Here is a 21,288-nt window from a genome sequence, read left to right on the forward strand (position 1 = left end):
CCGCATCAAACAGTCACTCTTTGTGGGTGCATTGTTATTCGAAAATCACTCTTGGATTCTCATTCGCCCAAATGCGGCAATTCTGTTTATTGACGAATCCACTGAGGTGAAAATGTACCTCATTACTGAAGATGATTTTCTTCGAAAATGAACGTCCATTTTCATAATAAGTCTGGATAACTTTAACACGTTGTTGAATTGTGTATCTCTCCATGGTTCAAATTGAGTAAGTCTGAGATAGAGAAATGTCAAATAAAATTCGGAAAAAAACTTGGCGTTGTGAACCACACCTAGTTCACATTCAACATCGGCCCTTACAATTTAACCACCATTTATATGAGAATTTGGATACATTGCATGGCAGTGGTAAATATTAGAGGTCTGCACAATTCCATTTGTAAATGAAGAGTACACGTGTACTTGCTACATGAGTACATCTATTTGAGAGAGTCGCAAAACAATTGGTACACATTTTGATGAACACCAAAAGCCACGAGTAAATTCTTGTTGCTACTCTGATGTCTTCACTACCAACAAACACATATTCCTTATTGAAACTTCATAGAGTACTCCAGGTACCACGTGCAGTTTCAGAAATACAAGAAAACAGTTACTCTCCATAATACATGTTTTCTGATTGATATAAAGAACGGCAAACGTTAAGGTAAGTGTGTGACATACATAAATATATGAAATATGTGACATACATACATATCTATGATTAATAATAATGGAAAGTTTTGCTTCGCACATAACTGAGCAATACTTGTGGTACCACGTGAAGTGAAGAGAATCCATGTTGTTTTTCTCAAGTACTTACATTTTTATTGTTCCTTTTTTTCAGAACACATATTGTTTCGGATAAGTACTTGGTGGTATTTGACAAGCAAGTGTTCTCTTCACTTCACTACTTGCGCTCTGAGAGAAAGACAGTGTATGTACTATATTCGAAAGCGAATTGCATACATGTAGTGAAAAGTTATTCGATGCAGACTCTAGTAAATATGCCCTTCTGGACACAATGTAATTCATTAATAGTATTCGCACAGCAAAAATATTGGAAGTTGTTCTAAAGGCACAACTTTAAAAGCTTTGGAAGTGTTTCTTTTTAACTACACAGTAAATTGTTTTAATTCAATTTTTTGTAACTTGTTTTTTTTAATATTTTTAATATGTAATTTTAATCTTTTTTGTTTCAAATAGGTTAAAAACAGAGTAAGAATTAATAAAATGACACAAATTATTTAAATTTTATAGATGAAAATTCTAAATCGATTCTAGAAAAATTGCAAATTTTGGAAGATATTTAAGGTCAAACGTTTCAGGCAAGCGTTAGAAAGCATTAAAAATCATAACAAATTATAAAATTATTTATTTGGCAAAATATTGTAAAATTTTTTAATTCACATTCTAAACACTGAATTCGAATCACATCTTAAGAAGTGATGCAAATTCTGTGCCACGGCAGTTGAAATGGTGGACATACCTCCTATGACAGGCCCATGTTAAATTCATCGCTTCTGTGCCAATTTTGTACCACTTCCGAATCCAAAAAGATTGTTATGGTGAAGTAATTAAAGAAATCATTAATTACTTCATTATAACCATAATTCATTCATTATTGTATCTATGGAATTGTTTAATTGGATCAAAGTTAACAACAAATTTCTTTAATATTACTACGCTTTTCTACCAGTTTAAATTTGAAGCCATTAAATCGCCCCCACCTGATGAAATTACTAGGACGGAAATGCAATCAACAATTTTCCCGGCAGATATCCGCTCATTTGGTTTTAATATAATTCCGTTGAGAAACCTTATCTTCTTAACCCTTTCACTACCGAAATAAACCTAATGTTAAAAACTTTTATTTTTGGTTTTAATATAATTCCGTTGAGAAACCTTATCTTCTTAACCCTTTCACTACCGAAATAAACCTAATGTTAAAAACTTTTATTTTTCATCTGTTTTTACTTGTAGAACAAAAATTGGCATTTTGAAAACCTACCCCAATTACTTCAAGAGGATTATGAGCTCATTCTAAAAAACTTGTTTCATGAATTGTGACCAAATGGCCTTATGAAAATGTGCGATATTTGGCCTATAATATCTTTCAAAGTGTGAGAAAAAATAGAAAAAAAAACGTAAAAGTATCAGCTATAGTTTTTATATAAATGTCCATTTACTAGAAACATAAAGTAGAAAAATTGTCTCAAATTTTCGTATTTTTCGTTTATAAAAATGTATTTTAGACCTCACCTTTATAGCCGAGTCCGAACGGCAACAAATGCAATTCCTTTCTCTTGCAAAGTATTATCGATAGAAGAAAATAATCCTGAAGTTATGACAAACGGTGTTTCAGTTTCAGTTGTTCTACAAGAAAAGTTTTGTATGCTCTTTTAGCATAACATTGTCTCCATAATCGAATATAATCCCTATATTACTTAAACTCAAAAGTTCCTTGAGGACGAGTTGTTAAATAAATCGTATTACAAGTTTGCAAAAATGAGGTCCCCTATGTATAGAGTGGGTTTATAAAAAACATAAATGTGACCACATTTATGTATCCCATCTGCTGTAACATCCTTTTGTTAGAACATTTCATATTTATATTCATTGACTTTGCAGGCAATTAACAGAGAAAGTAAAACACCTGCTAAATGTCTGTTAAACCACAATTATTATGCAAAAAATACACACGCAAATCCAAATTGCATCAATAACACACCTGGGGGGTTACTCTGTATTGCGATGCGTAAGAAAAATTGTCGCGAATCTAGTAATTGGTACTCAGTAATTCGTTTTCGTATCTACCTTGCGCATCTAGTTTTCGCAAATCTGGCATCACCGCACTCTATAATGCGAAAGCGTATGTCAAACTCGTTCGTTGATCGCAAAAATCGTGCGCAAACAAAATAGCAATCGCAAAGTAACAAATATGTAAGTAAGCACAATTAAATTTTTATATTTGTATCTAAATTGTTTATTGTTTTAGGGAAAAACCAAAAAAGTTACAGACACAGCAACGTCAGTTCCAAACTTTGGTAGACTTTATGGTCTCTTCCGCAGTTACCTCAAATTGTATGTGCTTGGGACAAAGTATTCGTTCAATCACCTCGCAAACTTCTTTTAAGCAGCGCGACATAGATTGCTCTGATAGTCCTAAAAGATGGTCTTGGCCGATTTGTAGATAACCACCTTGTCCAAGCAATTTCAAAGCAGCGGCCACTTTTATTGGAGTTGGAATGGCTGTGGATTTATTTGGAACGACAAGGTCGTCTTTAATAGCGTTTAATACATACATAAACGCATCTTTATTAAGACGAAATCTATAAAAATTAAATATTCAAAAACGTTTGTCACATAATTTGAGTTTCCATTTTCTTACCCGTGGTCACTTAGGGAGAGTATATTTGACCGATCTCGCAAAATTCTTCTTGTAATTCGTTCATGTTAATTTTCTTCAAACCATAACGCTATCGAATCCATAATTATTACTTTTTTGTTATAAACGATTAGCAAGTTTTAAAAGAACACGCACCGAACGGAAGATTGTTTAAAATGTTTTTATTTACAATTTTTTGACATTTCTTTTTATCATTTTCGTTATTGTTTACATTGTGCAGCCAGCGTTGTCATATTTTCGCTTTATTTTGCTAAAGCGTTACCATATTTTCAGTTTACTTTGCGAAAGCGTTTGCGCAAGTGATACAGAGTACCGAATTGTACTCTTAACGCATTTAACTATCGCATCGCATTTGCTTTCGTATCGCAATACAGAGTAACCCCCCTGAATAATTTCCATAAACCCAACTTTGCTGACTTAACATAGGAACTCTGTGCGATGACTTTTATTATTATTTGTATTAGAGGTGGTGTGTTACCCTGTTGGATAATATTACGGGGCTATGGTGGGCTATAATCGTACATAAACAAATAAAGCCAACTGCGGTAGAGAGAGAGATTATGAGAGTGAAAGGGAGAGATTCGTAAAGTATTCACCAAATATCAAACACTCTATGAGTGCACGTATGTATGTGTGGCTGTTAACCTAATGCTCACCTGTTGTTTTCCAAGTATTTGATTGCATTGTTGAATTCCTTTCGGTTCTATGATACCGAGATTAGAATGTGCTTTAGCATTTCATTCGGCTTGAGAGTAATTCGCATTGCTGTGATTGTGTTTGTTTTCACCCACAAATTTTATGAAATAACCCAACAAAGCTTTTGTTATGTTGTCGCTTATAATTAACTTTATAATGGCCTCGTTAAAAATCCCCAACACTGTATATGCACATCCTTGTTTTGCTGGTACGGATGTGTGAAAGCATACAAATTGTATCTTGTTGTATTTTATTCAGAAATTAATAGGTGGGATCTCAAATTGCAATATTGTAAATTTTTTGTGAAAATTATACAAATAAAATTAAAAAAACACCAGAATTATATTCTTGTATGAAAATTGAATACAACTTGGAAGTCCTGTCGCAGAAAAAAGTGGTATATGTAGTCATAGCCTGATATTTAGACCTACGTAGACAAATAGTCCATTGTGATACCACAATACCTATGTATGTACATATTGTCACTTGTCAATCCGTTTGTAACACATCAAAACATCGATTTCTGACTATATAAAGTATATATTCTTGATCAAGGAGAAATACTAAAACATAATAATCATGCCCATCTGTCTGACTGCAATCACGATAAAGCCTTTAGTAATGAGCTCTCCTCCTAAAAGTTGACACAAATTCGTTTTTTGTCTTCAAGCAGGTCAAGTTCGAAGATGCGCTATATTGGTCCAGGTCTTGATATAGCCTCCACATTAACTGACCCCTCGATTTGGGATTGTGGTCTCACGGTTGCCACTCGAGCAAAAAAAAAAATACCAAAGAAAAAAAATATAAATTTGTCAATATTTTATTTCATTCTTAGGATATTTTGTCAATTTTTTTTTCTAAAGAAAATTTTGTTTCTATAGAAATTTTCTAAATTTTATTTCTATAAAATTTTTTGTCAACATATCATTTCTATAGAAAATTTTGTAAAAGTTTATTTCTATAGAAAATTTTCTAAAAATTTTATTTCTATAGAAAATTTTCTAACAAAAACTTATTTCCATAAAAAATGTTGTCAAAATTTTATTTCTATAGAAATTTTTCTAAAAATTTTATTTCAATAGAAAATTTTCTAAAAACTTTATTTCTATAGATAATTTCCTAAAATTTGTTTTTTCTACACGCACAATAATCTACCAAAATTTGGAGGAAAATTTCCGAAATTTTATAAAAATTTTATTTCTATAGAAAATTTTCTAAAAATTTTATTTCTATAGAAAATTTTCTAAAAATTTTATTTCTATAGAAAATTTTGTCAATTTTTTTATACACAATTTTTTTTGTCAATTTTGTCAAAATGTTTTTTCTATAGAAAGTTTTGTCAAAATTTTATTTCTATAGAAAATTTTCTAAAAATTTTGTTTCTATAGAAAATTTTCCAAAAATTTTATTTCTATAAAAAATTTTATTTCGGTAGAAAACTTTGTCAAAATTTTATTTCTATAGAAAATTTAGCAAAATTTTATTTTTATAGAAACTTTTCTAAAAATATAGAAAATTTTCCAAAAATTTTATTTCTATAAAAAATTTTATTTCTGTAGAAAATTTTTGTCAACATTTTATTTCTATAGAAAATTTGGCAAAATTTTATTTTTATACAAAATTTTCTAAAAATTTTATTCCTATGGAAAATTTTCTAAAAATGTTATTTCTATAGAAAATTTTGTCAAAATTTTGTTTCTATAGAAAATTTTGTCAAAAGTTTACTCCTCTTGAAAATTTTGTCAAAATTTTATTTCTAGAAGAAAATTTTGTCAACATGTTTCTATAGAAAACTTTGTCAAAATTTTATTTCTATAGAAGTTTTTGTCAAAGTCTTATTTCTATAGAAAAACTTTATTTCTATAGAAATTTTTTTAAAAGTTTTATTTCTATAGAAAATTTTATTTCTATAGAAAATTTTCTAACAATTTTATTTCTATAAAAATTTTTCTAAAACACTTATTTCCATAGAAAATTTTGTCAAAATTTTATTTCTATAGAAATTTTCCTAAAAATTTTATTTCTATAGATAATTTCCTAATTTTTTTTTTCTACACGCAGAATAATCTTGGACAAAAAATTGCCAAATTTTCTAAAAATTTTATTTCAATAGAAAATTTTTTAAAAATTCATTAGAAAATTTTGTCAATTTTTGTTTGTACAAAATTTTGTCAAAAATGTTTTTTCTATAGAAAAATTTCTATAGAAAGTTTTGTCAAAATTTTATTTCTACAGAAAATTTTCTAATAATTTTATTTCTATAGACAATTTTATTTCTATTGTGTCAAAATTTTATTTGTATAGAAAATTTTGTCAAAATTTTACTTGTATAGAAAATTTTGTCAAAATTTTATTTGTATAGAAAATTTTCCAAAAATTTTATTTCTATAAAATATTTGATTTCGGCAGAAAATTTTGTCAAAATTTTATTTCTATAGAAAATTTGGCAAAATTATATTTTTATAGAAAATTTTCTAAAAATTCTATTCCTATGGAAAATTTTCTAAAAATGTTATTTCGGTAGAAAATTTTGTCAAAATTTTGTTTCATTTGTTTTGTTTTGTTATTGTTGGTTTTGTTCTTTAAGCATTGTTGTTGTTTTTTATTGCAGCTTAAAACCATACATTGACTAAACTACAAGTGTAGCTTAACCAACAGAGGAAAAGAATGTTTGTCAAATTTATTTGGGCAAAGCCCTATAGACTGCAAGATGGTTGGATGGACGCACGTTTCGGAATTACCACATTCCTCATCAGCATCCTCTACTTGCAGCAAAACTATCAACCAATTATCAGAATAAATTCAGGCAGTTTATTAAACCCAACAAAAACCACACTTGAACCCTCCGAAAAAATGTTTTACATTGATAGCCGGCTTATGCCGAAATAAATTCGAAACAAACATATCTCTTTTCCTATGCCACTGTCAAATCATCGATTTGAACTCACATGGCTGGCTTTATTTTGAGCGTGCTTCCTCTTCTTTTTCCATTTGTTTTGTTTTGTTATTGTTGGTTTTGTTCTTTAAGCATTGTTGTTGTTTTTTATTGCAGCTTAAAACCATACATTGACTAAACTACAAGTGTAGCTTAACCAACAGAGGAAAAGAATGTTTGTTTCTATAGAAAATTTTGTCAAAAGTTTACTCCTATTGAAAATTTTGTCAAAATTTTATTTCTATAGAAAATTTGGCAAAATTTTATTTTTATAGAAAATTTTCTAAAAATTCTATTCCTATGGAAAATTTTCTAAAAATGTTATTTCGGTAGAAAATTTTGTCAAAATTTTGTTTCTATAGAAAATTTTGTCAAAAGTTTACTCCTATTGAAAATTTTGTCAAAATTTTATTTCTAGAAGAAAATTTTGTCAACATTTTGTTTCTATAGAAAACTTTGTCAAAATTTTATTTCTATAGAAGTTTTTGTCAAAGTCTTATTTCTATAGAAAAACTTTATTTTTTATAGAAAATTTTTTAAAAGTTTTATTTCGATAGAAAATTTTATTTCTATAGAAAATTTTCTAAAAATTTTATTTCTATAAAAATTTTTCTAGAAAACTTATTTCCATCGAAAATTTTGTCAAAATTTTATTTCTATAGAAATTTTTCTAAAAATTTTATTTCTATAGATAATTTCCTAAAATTTTTTTCTACACGCAAAAAAATCTACAAAAACTTGGACAAAAAATTGCCAAATTTTCTAAAAATTTTATTTCAATAGAAAATTTTTTAAAAATTCATTAGAAAATTTTGTCAATTTTTGTTTGTACAAAATTTTGTCAAAAATGTTTTTTCTATAGAAAAATTTCTATAGAAAGTTTTGTCAAAATTTTATTTCTACAGAAAATTTTCTAATAATTTTATTTCTATAGACAATTTTCTAAAAATGTTATTTCTATTGTGTCAAAAATTTATTTGTATAGAAAATTTTGTCAAAATTTTACTTGTATAGAAAATTTGGTCAACATTTTATTTGTATAGAAAATTTTCCAAAAATTTTATTTCTATAAAATATTTTATTTCGGCAGAAAATTTTGTCAAAATTTTATTTCTATAGAAAATTTGGCAAAATTTTATTTTTATAGAAAATTTTCTAAAAATTCTATTACTATGGAAAATTTTCTAAAAATGTTATTTTGGTAGAAAATTTTGTCAATATTTTGTTTCTATAGAAAATTTGGCAAAATTTTATTTTTATAGAAAATTTTCTAAAAATTCTATTACTATGGAAAAATTTCTAAAAATGTTATTTTGGTAGAAAATTTTGTCAAAATTTTGTTTCTATAGAAAATTTTGTCAAAAGTTTACTCCTATTGAAAATTTTGTCAAAATTTTATTTCTAGAAGAAAATTTTGTCAACATATTGTTTCTAGAGAAAACTTTGTCAAAATTTTATTTCTATAGAAGTTTTTGTCAAAGTCTTATTTCTATAGAAAAACTGTATTTTTTATAGAAAATTTTTAAAAAGTTTTGTTTCGATAGAAAATTTTATTTCTATAGAAAATTTTCTAAAAATTTTATTTCTATAAAAATTTTTCTAGAAAACTTATTTCCATCGAAAATTTTGTCAAAATTTTATTTCTATAGAAATTTTTCTAAAAATTTTATTTCTATAGATCATTTCCTAAATTTTTTTTTAGATCTACAAAAATTTAGACAAAAAATTGCCAAATTTTCTAAAAAATTCATTTCTATAGAAAATTTTCTAAAAATTTTATTTCTATAGAAAATTTTATTTCTATAGAAAATTTTTTAAAAATGTTATTTCATTAGAAAATTTTGTCAATTTTTGTTTATACAAAATTTTGTCAAAAATGTTTTTTCTATAGAAAATTTCTATAGAAAGTTTTGTTAAAATTTTATTTCTACAGAAAATGTTCTTATAATTTTATTTCTATAGACAATTTTCTAAAAATGTTATTTGTATTGTGTCAAAATTTTATTTCTATAGAAAATTTTGTTAAAATTTTATTTGTATAGAAAATTTTCCAAAAAATTTTATTTCTGTAGAAAATTTTTGTCAACATTTTATTTCTATAGAAAATTTGGCAAAATTTTATTTTTATACAAAATTTTCTAAAAATTTTATTCCTATGGAAAATTTTCTAAAAATTTTGTCAAAATTTTGTTTCTATAGAAAATTTTGTCAAAAGTTTACTCCTATTGAAAATTTCTAAAAAATTTCTAAAAATTTTCTAAAAATGTTATTTGTATTGTGTCAAAATTTTATTTCTATAGAAAATTTTGTCAACATTTTGTTTCTATAGAAAACTTTGTCAACATTTTATTTCTATAGAAGTTTTTGTCAAAGTCTTATTTCTATAGAAAATCGCTTTGGATTTAGATATAAACATAAGCAAAAATCATAGGAATTTCTTTTAAAAATTTTATTTCTATAGAAAATTTTCTAAAAATTATATTTCCATAAAAATGTATATTTCCATAAAAATGTATTTCTTTAATTTTATTTCTATAGAAAATTGTCAATATTTTATTTCTACAGAAAATTTTCTCAAAATTTTATTTCTATAGAAAATTTTCTGAAAATTTTATTTCTGTAGAAAATGTTATCAATATTTTATTTCTATAGAAAATTTTGTCAAAATTTTATTTCTATAGAAAATTTTGTCAAGATTTTATTTCTATGGAAAATGTTGTCAAGATTTTACTTAAGGCACTCATTAGAGGCGTTATTTCATCATTTTATTGCACGAGATGTTTAATATTCCTCTAAAACTCCAATAAAAATTGTTCTTCAAATTGAAAATCTGAGGTAGTACGTTTCTTAAAATCCCCCTGAAATTCGATATATTTTCAAGTAACCTGCTACCGCGAGGGTTTTTGGAGGAAGCTGTTATATTTGATTCATGGTGGTGGACATTTAGGATTCGGGACGGCCAAGCTAACAGCTGTATTTACTTTTTTCATATATCCCCCATAATAATGGTATTTTATATCACCCAAAAATGAAAAATTCACAGGGTTAAAATCCTCCTGCTACAAAATTTTTGAAAATGTTTGTTTTGTAACTTTTTATTTGTTTTGTTCCACCCTAATGTACATTCCATTACATTCATATTTGTGTACGTGTCATATTGGTGTTAAGTTCTCATACATTTTTGTCGGTCTTGTTGCCGTCAACATATTTTTTTATGTCATTAAATTTTATTGGTTTTACTGATGGCAATGTGTTTTCTTTTTTTTGGGGGTTTTCCATAATTTCATATTCAACCTGTATGATTCTCAATTGTACAGCTGTTTTTTTTTTTGCTCTTGCTAGGACGATTTTCATTCATCCATTGGTATGCACCATCCCAATACAGTGATTGAAGAGAATTATTGTAAATTACCTTAAATTCACATACAGAACAATTGTAAGAGAGGGAGAACTCACATGCACATATGTGTAGTTGAGAAATATTTTCCCCTGATTTCAGAGAAGGATCATCTTTGTGTGTGTGTGTGTGTGTGTTTGTTTATGTGAAAACCAAATTCCCTTACATGATTTTCCACTCAATTACGGATTTGAATTGAAAGTGATTTTTAATAAATGCCACATTTAAAATTCATTGTTTAACTTTGGGCTTTAGGAAGATATACAAGCATGGATGTGATTGATATTTACTGTGAGTTTGGTGTGATATGTAACAACATTTTTAAATTTTAAAAATTAAGAAATGTTGGTTATTAATACTGCTACTTGTAGGTGATTTTGTGGCTTGATTGAGATATGTGTTTTAGGAATCTATACGAATTTAGGAATATATAAAAGAAAAGAGGTATACGTAAGAAAAAAATCGAACGAGTTACAATGATCTGGAAAAAGCGGATATAGAAGGATTAAAAAAATCTTATATTCCTTCCCATTTACATATTTGGACATTTGTTATACCCACCACCATAGTGTGGTGATGTATACTCACATAAGTTTGTCAGCCGTTTGTAACACAGTGAAATATCGATTTCCGACTATATAGAGGGAGAAATTATAAGACGATATAACCATGTCCGTCTGTCTGTCTGTTGTAATCACGCTACAGCTTTCAATAATGGAGATACCGTCATCGAATTTGGCACAGATTTGTTTTTTGTTTGCAGGCAGGTTTTGACATAGCTCCCATATAAACTAACCCCCGATTTTGGGTCTTGGGCTTCTAGAAATCGTATTTTCTATCCGATTTGCCTGAAATTGGAAATTTAGAGGTCTTTTAGAAACATAAATAGGTGTGCCGAAAATGGTGCCTATCGGTCCATGTTTTGGTATAGCCCCCATATAGACCGATTTCCCGATTTTACTTCTTGGGCTTCTAGACACTGTATTTTCTATCCGATTTTACTGATTTTGGAATTCTAGAGGTATTTTAGGTCCACAAATAGTTGTGCCGATAATAGTGCATGAAATTTGAAATGTAGAGGTATTTGGGTCTATCGATTCATGTTTTGTTATAGTCCCCATATAGACTGATCTTTCGATTTTACTTTTTGGGCTTTTATATACCATAGTTGTTATCCAATTTACCTGAAATATATAAATAAATAGGTGTTCCGAGTATATTGTTTATCAGTAGAGATTTTGATATATCTCCCTTATAAACCCGCCCTACGATTTGGGGTCTAGATTCGGTAGATTCAATAGAATTTTTTTTTTTCAAAATTTTATTTCTATCGAAAATTTTGTCAACATTTTATTTCTTTTGGAAATTTTCTCAAAATTTAATTTTTTATAGTATTTTTTTCAAAATTTTATTTCTATTGGAAATTTTCTCAAAATTTTATTTTTATAAAATTTTTTCTCAAAACTTTGTATATAGAATTTTTTTCTCAAAATTTTATTTCTATAGAATTTTGTCTCTACATTTACTCAATTCCTTAATTTTATGAGCAAAGTTGATTTATAAACAATTAATTCAACTATCATCCACCAAGCATCACCATTGCGATTTATTCGTATACCCATCTACAGGCCTGTAGATAAGGAAGAGAATAGCGGTGAGTGTATTTTAATCATTTGTATTTGCTCATAAGAAAGAACCAAACATTAATATACTTACATCCTATACTTTATATGCACTCATATTAGTCCAGTCCAGTCCAGTAGTTCATTTCATTCAATTTTGTTCATTTAAGTGTATTACTCACAACACCGCTTGTTAATGTGTTATATATCCAATGAAATATATTATAATGAATTTTTATAAAGTTTAAGTTTTCCAATATATCACGAAAGGTGGGGAGGCCAAAGTAGAGAACCACTGCTATGGGCTGAATATTCCTCAAATTGAGCAAGGTAGGGCGGGTGCTGGAATGAATAGCCGGCTGATAAACACCTTAAGTTGGCACTCTCAGTTAACTTCGCCAATTTTTATTTTTCTCTTTCTATCCCTCTATCTCTTTAATACTCTCTTTCTCACACGAGCTATCTCAATCTATTGCTAACGGCAGAGAATCACCCCCACGACTGAACACGGCTGGGACCAGGAGATAGCCAATGCTGAAGGAAATGGGACCGAATAGGTCGTCCGTCACAACTGAGCACTGGTTGAACTGGACTGATTTAGAGAATATCTGTCATCAAACACCCCCTGAAATTCTATATATTATCAACCACTACAACTAAGAGTTTTCAAAGGAAACTATTATATTTGATTAATGGTGTTGGGCATTTAAGATTCGGCCCGGCCGAACTAACGGCTTGTTTTAACTGACTTAGTTAATTGTATCAATTAATTATACCCTGCGCCACATTGTGGAACAGGGTATTATAAGTTAGTGCATATGTTTGCAACACCCAGAAGGAGACTGGATAGACACATGGTGTCTTTGGCAATAATGCTCAGGGTGGGTCCCTGAGACGATCTAGCCATGTCCGTCTGTCCGTCCGTCCGTTTGTCTGTGAACACATTTTTGTGATCAAAGTCTAGGTCGCAGTTTAAGTCCAATCGCCTTCAAATTTGGCACAAGTTCCTGTTTTGGGTCAGAATAGAACCCTATTGATTTTGGAAGAAGTGGGTTCAGATTTAGATATAGCTCCCATATATATCTTTCGCCTGATATGCACTTATATGTACCCAGAAGCCAGAGTTTTACTCTGATTTGCTTGAAATTTTGCACAAACTAGAGGTCTGCATCGAATAACTTTTCGCTACATGTATGCAATTCGCTGTCGAATATAGTATATACACTGTCTTTCTCTCAGAGCGCAAGTAGTGAAGTGAAGAGAAGACTTGCTTGTCAAATACCACCAAGTACTTATCCGAAACAATATGTGTTCCGAAAAAAGGAACAATAAAAATGTAAGTACATGAGAAAAAGTACAACATGGATTCTCTTCACTTCACGTGGTACCACAAGTATTTCTTAGTTATGTGCGAAGCAAAACTTTCCATTATTATTAATCATAGATATGTATGTATGTCACATATTTCATATATTTATGTATGTCACACACTTACCTTAACGTTTGCCGTTCTTTATATCAATCCGAAAACATATATTATGGAGAGTAACTGTTTTCTTGTATTTCTGAAACTGCACGTGGTACCTGGAGTACTCTATGAAGTTTTGTTCTCGCAACATACTCGACGTGATCACTCTGAGTACACTTCAATAAGAGAGAAAGAGTGTGTTTGTTGGTAATGAAGACATCAGAGTAGCAACAAGAAGTTATTCGTGGCTTTTGGTGTTCATTAAAATGTGTACCAATTGTTTTACGACTCTCTCAAATAGATGTACTCATTTAGCAAGTACACGTGTACTCTGCATTTACAAATGGAATTGTGCAGACCTCTAGCACAAACATAGGTTAGGTTAGGTGGCAGCCCGATGTATCAGGCTCACTTAGACTATTCAGTCCATTGTGATACCACATTAGTGAACTTCTATCTTATCACTGAGTGCTGCCCGATTCCATGTTAAGCTCAATGACAAGGGACCTCCTTTTTATAGCGGAGTCCGAACGACGTTCCACATTGCAGTGAAACCACTTAGAGAAGTTTTGAAACCCTCAGAAATGTCACCAGCATTACTGAGGTTGGATAATCCACCGCTGAAAAACTTTTTGGTGTTCGGTCGAAGCAGGAATTGAACCCACGACCTTGTGTATGCAAGGCGGGCATGCTAACCATTGCACCACGGTGGCTCCCATACAAACATATGGCACAAACATAACACTTTGTCGTATGGTCAAGTGTGCAAAATTTGATTGAAATCGGTTCAGATTTAGATATAGCTCCCATATATATCTTTCGCCCGATACAGACTTATATGGCCCCTGAAGCCAGAGTTTTAGCCCAATTTGGTTGAAATTTTGCACTAGGAGTACAATTAGTAGTGTAGTCATGTGTGCCAAATTTTATTGAAATCGGTTCAGATTTAGATATAACTCCCATATATATCGTTCGCCCGATTTACACTCATATGACCACAGAGGCCAATTTTTAACTCCGATTTAGTTGCACAGGGAGTAGAATTAGCATTGTAGCTATGTGTGCAAAATTTGGTTGAAATCGGCTCAGATTTAGATATAGCTCCCATATATATCGTTCGCCCGATTTACACTCATCTGACCACAGAGGCCAATTTTTAACTCCGATTTAGTTGAAATTTTCCACAGGGAGTAGAATTAGCATTGTAGCTATGCGTGCCAAATTTGGTTTAAATCGGTTCAGATTTAGATATAGCTCCCATATATATGTTTTTCTGATTTCGAAAAAAAATGGTCAAAATACCAACATTTTCCTTGTAAAATCGCCACTGCTTAGTCGAAAAGTTGTAAAAATGACTCTAATTTTCCTAAACTTCTAATACATATATATCGAGCGATAAATCATAAATAAACTTTTGCGAAGTTTCCTTAAAATTGCTTCAGATTTAAATGTTTCCCATATTTTTTACTAACATTGTGTTCCACCCTAGTGCATTAGCCGATTTAAATTTTGAGTCTATAGATTTTGTAAAAGTCTATAAAATTTTAAATGTATGTATTTGGGACAAACCTTTATATATAGCACCCAACACATTTAACGGATGTGATATGGTATCAAAAATTTAGATCTACAAAGTGGTGCAGGGTATAATATAGTCGGCCCCGCCCGACTTTAGACGTTCCTTACTTGTTTTTTACTAACATCCCAGGACATTAGCCGACTTAAATTTTAAGACTATAGATTATAAATTTTGTTAAGATGGAGTCAGATTTAAATGTAGGTTTTTTGGAGAAAATCCTTTATATATAGCACCCAACATATTTGACGGATTTGATATAGTATCGAAAATGTGGATTTACAAAGTGGTGCAGGGTATAATATAGTCGGCCCCGCCCGACTTTAGACTTTTCCTTACTTGTTTTTTCTGTGGACGTAACAGATTTATTTGAAATTTTTTTTTTGGCATACACTGTACCTTAGTCTTAGTTACATTTCTTCATAAAACCATCTGACATAAAGATGGGTTGACGGAATTCCTTGATTTTTACATAATACTTACCATACACGACATACTCGTCATCCAATTAAAAATATTCTCTATCACTCTCTCTTACTTTTTGTTAGTTTTTATTTACTTTTACATTTTTAAATTCATCAATTTCTATATATAGAATATAATAATAGTTCATCTCTTTGATTTAATATATTCTGTTGATGGTTCTTGTGTATGTATGTGTGTTAATTTTGGGTGGGGGGGGAGGATTGTTTTTGTAGGTGTGTGTGTATGTGTCTGAATATTGATTTTATACATATACGAGTTTCTCTGCTCTTCTTGTGTATATATGTGTGTGTATTTTGGTAGAATTATTTCTCAAGATGGATATAACTGTTATTTACATTTACGTTTACACACACCCACATACATATATTATCATAATTATAATAGTTACTTGACGTTATAATATTCAATATATGTATGTAATGCATTACAGAAGAAGGAGAATAAAAAACCATGAGTACAGTAGTGTAGGTAAGAGAAATGAATTTCTATTAAAAAAAATATTTTTAACCATTAATAATTATTTTTTTGTATTTATTTAATCTCAATTAATAACATAAATTTGTTTTATAAAGTTTCCAATTGTTAACAGAGATATTTTTCATTGGTTACAATTAAGAAGAACAATACATTATATAACTTTTCCAATAGACTTTATTTATTATATCTTAAAATTTGTTTGTTTTTTTTTTAATTTTTTTACTTTATTATGATGGTGTAAATCAAAAAAATATATATATTTATTTATGTTATGTTAAATTTTTTGCTTTCATTTTAATAAAATGCTATATGTTGAGTAAGTACTTTTTTTGTATATGTATATCATTAAGTTTTTTTTTGTGTATGGTTTTTGTTTTTAAAAATTTTGAAGCATTAATGAAATTTGAGTTTTTAGTAGAGGAGGAGGGTTTTGATTTTTTTATTTTAAGAGGGAAGATATTTTGGGTTTTTCCACTTTCCTTATAGGGGCCAACATTTTTTTGTTTCTGTTTGCAGAATTCTTAATGCAGCTTTCTCTTAAATACTAAAATATTTAAGTGAGTTTCTATATACACAATAGCTTTAGAGAAATTAAAAAAATAATATAAATTGAAAATTAATTTAAAAACAAAAATACTCTCAGAATATCAAAAAACTGCTGATTTCTTTATGTGTTTTTGTTGTTGTTGTTAAAGTTTATGGACTTTTTTCTAGTTTTTGTTTTTCGTATATATGTATATTTTTGTATATATGTTTTTGTATATATGGTAATTTTTTTGGGGGAAATTTTTCTTTTAAATACTTTAATATTTTTGCATAAATATTTTGTTTTATTTTTCTAAGTTTTGAATAATATTTTTCCAAAAAAGAGGTTATCATTTGTGTTGCATACAATAATAAGTATCGCCTTTTAATTGAAGTCATCCCGTTAACTGTCAAATCCCTCCGTTTCATTGATCCAGTCGTTTTAGAAATTCTCAATAAAGATTTTGTTTTGAAAATCTAGTCTTTATTTTGGTGATTATCGGTCTTCTCAATGGTATTGGAAATGGGAGATAGAGTTTTCTGAAAAAATATATAGAGATTTTTAGCATTGAATAATAATTAAAATTTAATGAGTTTTATTTTTAAATATAATTTACCATTATAATTAATAATAATAATTGTAATTATTATAATTATATAAATTATATTAAATAATTATAATTTTATAATTATAATAATTAATTAAAACTATATTTATAATAATCATAATTAGTATTATAATTTTACTTTTAATTTTAATTTTATTTTTAATTTTAATTGTAATTTTATTTGTAATTTTAATTTTAATTTTAATTTTAATTTTAATTTTAATTTTTTATTTTAATTTTTATTTTAATTTTAATTTTAATTTTAATTTTAATTTTAATTTTAATTTTAATTTTAATTTTAATTTTAATTTTAATTTTAATTTTAATTTTAATTTTAATTTTAATTTTAATTTTAATTTTAATATTAATTTTAATTTAAATTTAAATTTAAATTTAAATTTAAATTTAAATTTAAATTTAAATTTAAATTTAAATTTAAATTTTAATTTGAAATTGAATTTGAATTTAAAATTGAATTTGATTTGAATTTAAAATAAAATTTGAATTTCAATTTAAAATTAAAGTAAATTTAAATTTTAATTTATATTTGTTCCAAGTCCCTTTACCTTTTGTTCCAAGTCCATTTTATTTTTATCTTCATTGACCATTTGTGTACTACGACCACCAGTGCTGCGACCCCAACGTAAACGCAATGGTGCTGGTTTACGTATAGCCCTCTCAAACTCTTCCATATCATTTTCCACGGATGTTGAATCATCATTGTTGCTGCCAGTTTCTTGATTAGCACAGAATTGCCTTAGGGTAAAGAGTAAATTTCTTAATTTCTGAGTATGCATTAAGGTATTGTAGAGTTCATCATCCAAAGTTGAGATGACACCATCATCGACATCTCCATTAGTACCCTCATCATTATTATTATCTAAATTATTTTCACTTGATTGAGGTGGTGGTGGTCCCATAGCATTGGCATAGGGTACACTACGCCCAAACCTTAAACGTTGAGGTTTACGCACAACACGATCAAAGTAATTAGCAAAAACATCATTGTAATCATCACTAGAGTCCGGAGTTTGGCGAGCATTCATTAGCAAATCAAAGGGACTGTGCATAGGCATTGAGGGATCACTACGACGACCAAAACGCAATCTCAACGAAGGAGATCTAATTGGCTTCTGATTGACATCACCGAACCAACGTTTCTCGGGGAGTTGGGTTAACATGTCCGGATCACTGCGTCGGCCAAATCGTAAACGTAATGAAGGCGATCTTTGGGCTTTACGTTCAACCTGATGATTGGGAAAGGCTATAGCTCCTATATATTCCCTTTGCAGAAGATTATCATACAAGGAATTAAGAGAATCTAATAAGAGAGTATAAATAGAGTATAAAATCTCAAAATTGCATTTGAATTATGGGCTATATCTACCTCCATCTCTTAAGACATCCGCGGATGAGGTGTTCATCAGTAACATAAGAAATGTGCCCAAGGCAATGTGGTAAATGAATTGACTTCGAGAATGCATGGTTCGGTCTGGATTGGATTTCTGTTCAATTCTGTAATTAAAAAAGACCAAGAGTTTATTAGAGACATATATGTATTTGTGAAAATCGCTAAGCTTCTATATGTGGAAACTGCCTTGAAATGTTAAAAATAAAGGTGTGACACACAATTTTTATCACCGGCGTCGGCGGCTGAGCCGATATAGATTTATCTATTCGGCGCTCGTCGAAAGTTCGAACCGCTAAGTGATACTACCAATAATACAATCAAATTTCCATTTTATTAATCTCTACAGCATATTACGCAGTCGAGATGAGCCGACTTTATCGATGGCGGCTGCGACTGCTTAATCCCACTGTGGTGGATTCTCTGTTCCTGGTTTGACTCATCGGCCAGCGGCTGCCACGTCAGTGTTGTTTCGTGGTATTGTTCAGTCGGTCGGAACCAGATTCACCATCGTTCGGTTTGGGTGTTATCGGTGCCTGTAGTGGGTGCACTTTCGGAACTATTCTGGTCTAACATCGCTGTGGGAGTATAGTAATACTGACTTCGTGGCAGGATGCAAAGCCAACGACAGCAGCATTAGGTTGTTTGACTACATGACACCCCGATATCTACCGCACAACAATATTCTCCGCCGAACATTGTTGTACCAGTTCCGGAAAGTGCATTATTTTTGCAATTTAATTTCATTTCGTTTATTGAGTCTATGGAATATTTCCTTACAGACTAGCATAATATTTTTAATTACTTAACTAAATTGCAACGGGCTCCGAGGTAAGAGTAGTGAAATTTTAGATTTAAATAATCAGAATCGCTGCGATCCAAGAGAGATATCTGAATGTCACCTGTAGCTTGCTCCATAGCTACGATTTTATGAATCAGAAGCGAATCGAGGTCGCAGCGATCCACGAGACAAAGCTGAATATCATCTGTAGCTTTCGCAATAGCTACCATGGATACAATACGCCCCGTAGAGATCGAATAAGGAGGGTGAGGCCTGGCCTTCATATTGCACCATTCCAAGCAGTCGAGGCCTATCTCGCTTCTGCTAGACACTTGTAACCCTTCATGGAATGTATGGGAGTAGCAGTCGGTTGGTAGCTATGCTCAAGTTTATAGCCCACACATTGAGAGGCGGTTGTCTGAGCATAACTGATTAGTACTATGTGACTTCAATGGCCACCATGAACATTGGCATTCTCTCCCGGATAATGGTCAGGGAGGTATAGTTTTGGCAGAGTAGATAGATGACTTCACATATGGGTGATTGCAGCAGTTCTTCAGACATATTTTTAGTCTGATAAATGAGGTATCCTGGCAATTCTTTATTTTACTGGGATCACACCACCTCCCCATAATTCTCATCATTGACCGACCTTCCGAGTTTATAACCTCTGAACGCCGGACGTTCATCAAATTAGAGAAGCTTCAGAGAATACACATATCATCGCTTCAGTGGGCTCTCGTCCACCTCCCGTTTTTATGTTGGCCAGAGGTTGTTCCGGGACACCATCAATGCAGCAGATGCTTCATTCCCGCTGGTCGAATTGCTCCGGGTGAAGCCCAACTTCCCAGCAGAAGCAGCGGGACTTGCAAACAAGCGTGATGAGCGACGTTGTACTAACCTTGCTGATCCTAAAATCAGGGCAGTGAATCTAGGGAATAATAAGATAGACGACGAGTACAAGTGGAACATAGGGTTAGAACACCTGGAGCAATGTAACCAAGCACAGGCGTAGCTATATTGTGATCCATAGTAATCCAACCTCGCTACAAGGGGTGACGGAATTTCAGTCAACTTTATCGACGTGATGTTGAAATGTTTTCCACTGACAGTTCGTTGAGTATGCCCAAAGGGTATTCCGGGACACGATCAATGCAACAGATACTTGATTCATTCTCACAGATCGAATTGTCCAGCCCAACTTCCCAGCAGTAGGAGAGGGGCTTGCAAACAAGCATGATGAGCGCCATCGTGCTATCCTTGCTGATCCTAAAATCAGGGAACTAAATGTAGGGAATAATAAGACGGACAAATCGTTAGATCACCTGGAGCAATGTAACCAAGGTCAGGCATAGCTATATTGTGATCCACAGTAAGGATCATCTCCAACCTCGCTGCAAAGGATGACGGAATCTCAGGCAACTTTGTTTTTCAACTGACAGTTTGTTGGGTATCCCGAGAGTGAAAATGAGAGCCATTTGTCACATTCTCCGAACCAGAGACGCAGTGAATGGGGTGATCAGTAGTGGAATCAAGCCAAGCAAAAACTCGAGCAAGTGTGAATCGTACAGCCCGATCTTCCTTCTCTCGCCAGTAGCCATGACACTGGAGGCACTCCTCGCCAGTGCAATCGTTAGCATGTCGTGGGTTCGATTCCTGCTTCAACCGAACACCAAAACATTTTTAAGCGGTGGATTATCCCACCTCAGTAATACTGGTGAAGTTTCTAAGTGTTTAAAAGCTTTTCGAAGTGGTTTCACTGCAATGTGGAATGCCGTTCGGACTCGGCTATAAAACGGAGGTCCCTCGTCATTGAGCTTTACATGGAATCGGGTAGCACTCAGTGATAAGAGAGATGTTCACAACTGTGGTATTACAATGGACTGAATAGTCTAAGTGAGCC

General features: G+C 30.7%; 1 protein-coding gene and 2 long non-coding RNA genes across 3 annotated transcripts in view; 1 reads left to right on the forward strand and 2 right to left on the reverse strand.

Annotated features, from left to right (window-relative positions):
• Positions 1 to 2,727: 2,727 nt before the first annotated feature.
• LOC142223518 (uncharacterized) lies at positions 2,728 to 3,367 on the forward strand. The gene is made up of 2 exons (XR_012718766.1): positions 2,728 to 2,940; positions 2,996 to 3,367. It is a non-coding gene; the product is annotated as an uncharacterized LOC142223518 (long non-coding RNA).
• LOC142223519 (uncharacterized) lies at positions 2,960 to 3,794 on the reverse strand. The gene is made up of 2 exons (XR_012718767.1): positions 3,389 to 3,794; positions 2,960 to 3,329 (listed from the first exon to the last, which is right to left on the reverse strand). It is a non-coding gene; the product is annotated as an uncharacterized LOC142223519 (long non-coding RNA).
• Positions 3,795 to 15,634: 11,840 nt separating this feature from the next.
• Positions 15,635 to 21,288, reverse strand: part of sNPF (short neuropeptide F precursor) — a 283,584-nt gene continuing 277,930 nt past the window's right edge. Inside the window, exons 4-6 of the mRNA XM_075293408.1 lie at positions 18,584 to 18,711; positions 17,763 to 18,517; positions 15,635 to 17,128 (exon numbers count right to left, since the gene is read on the reverse strand). Coding sequence (XP_075149523.1) covers positions 17,066 to 17,128; positions 17,763 to 18,517; positions 18,584 to 18,680 — 915 coding nt within the window. The 5' untranslated portion in view covers positions 18,681 to 18,711 and the 3' untranslated portion in view covers positions 15,635 to 17,065. The remainder of the gene's footprint in view (positions 17,129 to 17,762; positions 18,518 to 18,583; positions 18,712 to 21,288) is intronic.

This window comes from Haematobia irritans, chromosome 2 (genome assembly GCF_050003625.1).
Source record: "Haematobia irritans isolate KBUSLIRL chromosome 2, ASM5000362v1, whole genome shotgun sequence".
NCBI lineage: Eukaryota > Metazoa > Arthropoda > Insecta > Diptera > Muscidae > Haematobia > Haematobia irritans.